This window comes from Athene cunicularia, assembly GCF_003259725.1.
Source record: "Athene cunicularia isolate RWA chromosome 11 unlocalized genomic scaffold, athCun1 chr11_part2, whole genome shotgun sequence".
In the NCBI taxonomy this organism is placed as follows: Eukaryota; Metazoa; Chordata; class Aves; order Strigiformes; family Strigidae; genus Athene; species Athene cunicularia.
The window spans coordinates 1,256,172-1,261,537 of record NW_020799114.1 but is presented as its reverse complement, the minus strand read 5'-3'; the positions used below and the strand labels follow the sequence as shown (position 1 = coordinate 1,261,537).

The window sequence follows — 5,366 nt, the reverse complement described above, 5'->3', positions numbered from 1 at the left end:
ATTGAACGCTGGGTTCAGTTTTGGGCTCCGTATCACAAGAAAGACGATGAGGTGCTGGAGTGCATCCAGAGAGGGACGATAAAGCTGGTGAAGGGTCTGGAGCATGATTTCTGTGAGGAGCAGCTGAGGGAACTTGGGGTGATTAACCTGGAGAAAAGGGCATGCAGGAGAGACCTTCTCTCTCTCTACAACTACCTGAAAGGAGGGTGTAGCCAGTGGGGGTCGGTCTCTTCTCCCAGGTAACAAATGATGAGAGGAAACAGCCTCAGGTTGTGCCAGGGGAGGTTTAGATTGGATATTGGGAAAAAAGTCTTCACCAAAAGGGTTGTCAAGCGCTGGAACAAGCTGCCCAGGGAAGGGGTTGAGTCGCCATCCCTGCGGTATTTAAAAGACGTTTGGATGTGGTGTGGTGGTGGATGTGGCAGTGCTGGGGTAACAGTTGGGCTCACTGATCATAAGGGTCTTTCCCAACCTAAACAATTCTACAGTTCAGTAGTATTTAAGCACCTGAGAATGGTGCTGCTGGACACAATACCTGAGCCCGGGCTGCTTACAGCAGGACAAGGCTTTGTTACTTGTGTTCCAGAGGCTGAGGGTTCTGTCGGGTCCAGGGAGTGTCAGAGCTCCTGCACTTCTCTGTCCCAGTATCAGCCACTGTGTCCTGCCAGGTTTGTGGCACGGCTTCCCGTGGGTGTCTTGTGTTGGTTGTCCGAGGCCTCCTCTTCCCCCTACCTGACTCTTCCTCTCGATTTTGCAGCTGGAGAAGCACATCGTGCGTCTCCGGGAGGAGCTGGACCGGGAGCGGGAAGAGCGTAACTATTTCCAGCTAGAGCGTGACAAGATTCACACCTTCTGGGAGATCACCCGGCGGCAGCTGGAGGAGAAGAGGGCAGAGCTGCGGAACAAGGACCGGGAGATGGAGGAGGCGGAGGAGCGGCATCAAGTGGAGATCAAGGTGGGAGAGGAGAAGGCTGGGAGGGTGGTGTGAGTGCCCTGAGCTCCGGGAGAGCCTCAGACAGCTCTGAGGAGGAGAGAGGAAGAGGAGGAGAAGCTGAGCAGGATGCAGGTCTCGGTCCTGTTGAAGCCCCTCACCCGTCTGTGGCTTCTCTTCAGGTTTACAAGCAGAAGGTGAAGCACTTGTTGTACGAACACCAGGAAAACCTCACCGAGCTGAAGGCGGAGGGCACCCTCTCCATGAAGAGGGCCGAGGAGGATCACTGGGCCCAGGAGATGGATCTGCGGAAGGAGATGCGCTCCCTGAAAGTGGAGCTGAAGGAGCAGGAGCTGGCCAGCGAGGTGGTGGTGAAAAACACGCGCCTGGTACGTGCCGGGCCGGGGACGCGTGGCTGAGCCCTCCCAGCCCCGGCGTGTGAGCGGGAGCCGGGTGCTTCCCCAGCTCCACGCGGGCTGGGACGGGGATTCCCTGCAGAGGAACCAGTAACTGAGGGCTTGGAGGCACCTGAAATTCAGTGCAGGAGTGGGGAGGAGGGGACTTGCTGAGGCAGCTCCCACTGCGAGAGCAGCTGGAGAAGCCACGAGATAACGTGGGATTGGAGCCTTTCCCAGGGAGCAGGAGGGAATCCCTCGGGATGGGGCTGTCTGCCTCTGACACGTAGCTGCTCCCGAACAGGAACAAGAGCAGGAGATCACCCGGCTGCGCAAGGACTTCGAGAGACAAGTGAAAGGTTGGGATGTTCGTGCGGGCCCTGCGTGAGCTCAGTGTGCCGCGGGGAAGGCTCCGTTGGGCGCTGCTGCGCTGCCTGGCTCCTTAGCAGAGCCTCCAGCAGAAAGGGGCCCGTTTTTTCCCTCATTGTGGCCAGTTTTCCCTCAGTTCTGTCTGTTTTCTCCCTGAGCTCTGCCTCAGTTTTTCCCGTTGAGTTCTGCCCCCGTTTCTTCCCCCCCCCCGAATTCTGCCCCCACTTTTTGCACACACCCCCCACACACACCCACACCAAATTCTGCTCCCATTTTTTTGCCCCCTCCCCGAGTTCTGCCCCCGTTTTCCCCCATCCTGGGGCGCAGCGCCTGCTGGCTGGAGGAGCCCTTGCAGAGCCCTCGCTCTAGCATCCTCCTGGGGGTCCCCTCCCCCTTCTCGGGGGCTGACGGAGCGTTTCTGCACCCCCTGTCCCAGGATGCTATTTCTGGGCTCCCCGTGGTCCCGGCCTCGCTGCTCCATGTGTTGGTGGCAGCTGCGGTGACGCCACTAACGGGCGTCTTGTCCTCGAGCGGCGCCGCGGTGGCAGGCGCCGGGCCGGCGCTGGCTGAGGGGTCCCCCGCGACGTCCTGACTCAGCCCCCCATGCTCTGCCCCAGAGATCGAGGCCAAGTACACCAAGAAGATGAAAGCGCTGCGGGACGACCTTGACTTGCGGAGGAAGACCGAGATCCACGAGGTGGAGGAGAGGAAGAACAGCCAGATCGATGAGCTGATGAGGAACCACGAGAAGGCCTTCAGCGACATCAAGAACTACTACAACGACATCACCCTCAAAAACCTGGCGCTCATCAACTTGCTGAAGGTACTGCCTGGTTCTGTGAGGATCTCGCCCAAATCCAGCCGGTTCCCGGGTGTCTGTGTGGATGCTGCTGGTCTCCTGAGGGTTGTACCGTCACACCAGCAAAGCTCTCGATGTGTCTTGCTGGGCCGGTAGCCAGGGGGTGTCTGGAGGGTGTGGGAGGATCTGAGCAGCCCCCAGGAGTTGCTCCTCGTCCTCCCAAGAACAGGAGCAGACGGAGGAAATGAAGAAGAGGGAAACTCACTTGGAAAAGGAGAAGGCGGAGGTGCTGCTCCAGAACAAGCAGCTGAAGGAGCCCCTGCAGCAGGCCCAGGAGCAGGTCTCAGAGCTGCAGAAGAAGCTGACCCACGCCGACAAGGACAGGGAGGCCCTGACGGTGAGTGGCCAGCGCTCCCCCTTCCCCAGTCGCCCAGGCTCTTTCCTGGAGGGAGTCACTCGGTGGTAACCTCTGCCGCTCGGCTTGGCCAAACCGCTGAGCAAAATCCTTCGAGTCTGCAGCTTCACTGTGTGATCGTAAGATCTCAGATGAGACTCTGGCAGCGAGAATCCAGAGTGGGGGGGTTGGGTGAGTGCTGTTTGTCTTTTCTCACCCGTGTCTCTTCGCTGGTCGCTCTCCCCCCTTGCCAGAACGTGTCCCCCACGCCTCCCAGAGAGACTCACGCTCTTTAACTGTCCCTTCCTGCTCGCAGAACACAAAAGCGCGTCTGAAAGTCACCCAGAAAGAACTGAAGGATCTCCAGTGGGAACATGAAGTGCTGGAGCAGAGATTCAGTAAGGTGAGAGCTGGAGGTGGGGCTGGGCACCCCCTTTCCCTCTCCAAACCCTGTCCCCTCCGCGGAGGACTGCGCAGGGGGGCTTGGCAGAGTCTGGGCTTAGCTGGGGGCTTTCCAAAGCTCTGATCCGGAGCTGTGCCATAACTGCTGCTTCCAGCAAAGCTGCTCCCAGCTTTGGCATCTCCCACGGTCAGCAGACAAGCCTGGCCTTGGACTTTGCTAAGCCATCGCTCACGCTCCGGTGGTCCCTTCCCTTCCTGGGGGGCACCGGCGGCTGCGGGGCAGGGCCGGGGGGCTCCACCCCCAGCCAGAGCTCACTGCCTCTGCCGGCGTTCGGGGGGTCGCTCCCTGCTTTTGCCATGTTGGGGGAAAAATGGGGGGGCTCGGGATGAGTCCTGTTGACTGAGTTCTCCCGGGCTCAGCCTCTCCCCCGCCCGCAGCTAACCCAGATAAATCTGTTGAGGCAGGAGCAGGGCTTGTTTGCAATTCGTAGAAATCCCCGGGAAGATGAACATTGATCTGAGGCCTCGTTAACAATCCATCATTAAGGCAGCGACATATTCAGCGCGCTCAGAAATAGGTTGTGGAGGAGAGACTGTGTCCTAATTAGGACACTTATTAACTAGCTGCGAGCCAGGGACTCCTGCCAGCTGCAAGGAGGCTGGGAGAGACCCCCCGTGTGCCGCGGGGCCCTCTCTGAGGTCTCAAATCATGCCCGTCCTGCTGCCGGGGGGTCCCCAGAGCGACGTGACGACGCACTGTTTTGGGGTGCAGGTGCAGGCGGAGCGAGACGAGCTCTATCAAAAGTTCACCAAAGCCATTAACGAGGTGCAGCAGAAGACGGGCTTCAAGAACCTGCTCCTGGAGCGCAAGCTGAAAGGGCTCCTGGGCGTCCTGGAGAAGAAGGAGGCAGAGCTCAGCGAGGTCTTCGCAGCCTCCAACCTCGACCCGGGCGCCCTCTCCTTGGTCTCGCACAAGCTGGAGGTACCGTGCGCTGCCGCGGGGCGCCGGACGGGTGGGGGGGCAGAGGCAGCTTTGGGGTGAAGGCAGACCCCGAGTCCCCATCCGGCGTGGCTGTGGCTGCCGCGTCGCTCGTTCCCGATGTTCCCAGGGCCGCAGGGGCCCTCCGGCTCTCCCTGGAGAGCGGAGCGCGTGGGTGCCGCAATTTGGCGCTGACGGAGCCCGTTTGGAGGAGAATGGCCCCGGGCTGGGGGTGTGTCGTGGGGAGTCACAGACGGGCTCCCCGGGGCTCTGCCGCGCCAAAGATGTCTGGAAAGCCTCAGCCTGGAGGCTGGGGGTCCTGCCACAGACGTAACCAGAGAAGCAGCACTTGCTGCCGGTCGGGTGGAGACGCCGGGGACGTCCCCGCGCCAGCCAGTCCCCCCTCCAGGTCCCCTCATACCGCCGCAGCCCCCCCCCTCTCCAGGCTGCCCTGGGGCCGTTGGACGGTGTCACCTCGGAGCAGGTGGCACCGTAACGGGAAGGAAAACGCATTCCCGGGAAGAAAAACACATTCCTGGGAAGGCGCGAGGGCGTCGAGCTCCCGGCAGCTGCGGGTCCCGGCCTGGCTGAGGGCCCCGGGGAGCTGCTCCCTGTAATTGCGCCAGTGCCGCGGCGGCGCGGCCAGAGCAGGTGCTGCGGCGGGGGCGGGCGGCAATGGCAGGGCTCGCTGCCGTCCCCGGGACGTCCCTGTCCCTCGCCTCTGCCTGGGGACGGGCTGGCTCCAAAATGGGGACAGCGTGGCGGCCAGGCCCTGCCGCCAGCTGCCTCCGCTTGAACCCGGGGCCGGCTCCTCCGTGCGCTGTGCCGCTGAGGCGCCGTCTCTCCCTCCGCAGGACCTGCTCAATTCCAAGAACGAAGCCATCAAGGACCTGCAGCTCCAGCTGGCCCGAGTCTGCAAGGTGAGGGAAAAGCCCAGACTGCCGCTTCCCCGCGTCGCCCAGCTCAGGACGGGCGTGTTGGGGTGTCCCCTTCCCACCCAGGGGGGCGCGAGGAGCCTCTGGGCTTTGGGGTGACCCTGGGACGCTTCTCCTGCAGGCGCACAACGACATGCTGCGGACGTTTGAGGCAAAACTGAC

At 61.7% G+C, this 5,366-nt stretch overlaps 1 protein-coding gene across 1 annotated transcript; it reads left to right on the top strand.

The window, feature by feature from the left end:
* Positions 1-571: 571 nt before the first annotated feature.
* GAS8 (growth arrest specific 8) lies at positions 572-5,364 on the top strand (the record flags this gene model as incomplete). The annotated part of the gene is made up of 9 exons (XM_026857018.1): positions 572-955; positions 1,114-1,320; positions 1,631-1,685; positions 2,313-2,518; positions 2,724-2,891; positions 3,205-3,291; positions 4,063-4,272; positions 5,124-5,189; positions 5,326-5,364. Coding segments are annotated over exons 1-9 (1,077 nt in total), but the record flags the coding sequence as incomplete, so codon positions are not given.
* Positions 5,365-5,366: the final 2 nt, after the last annotated feature.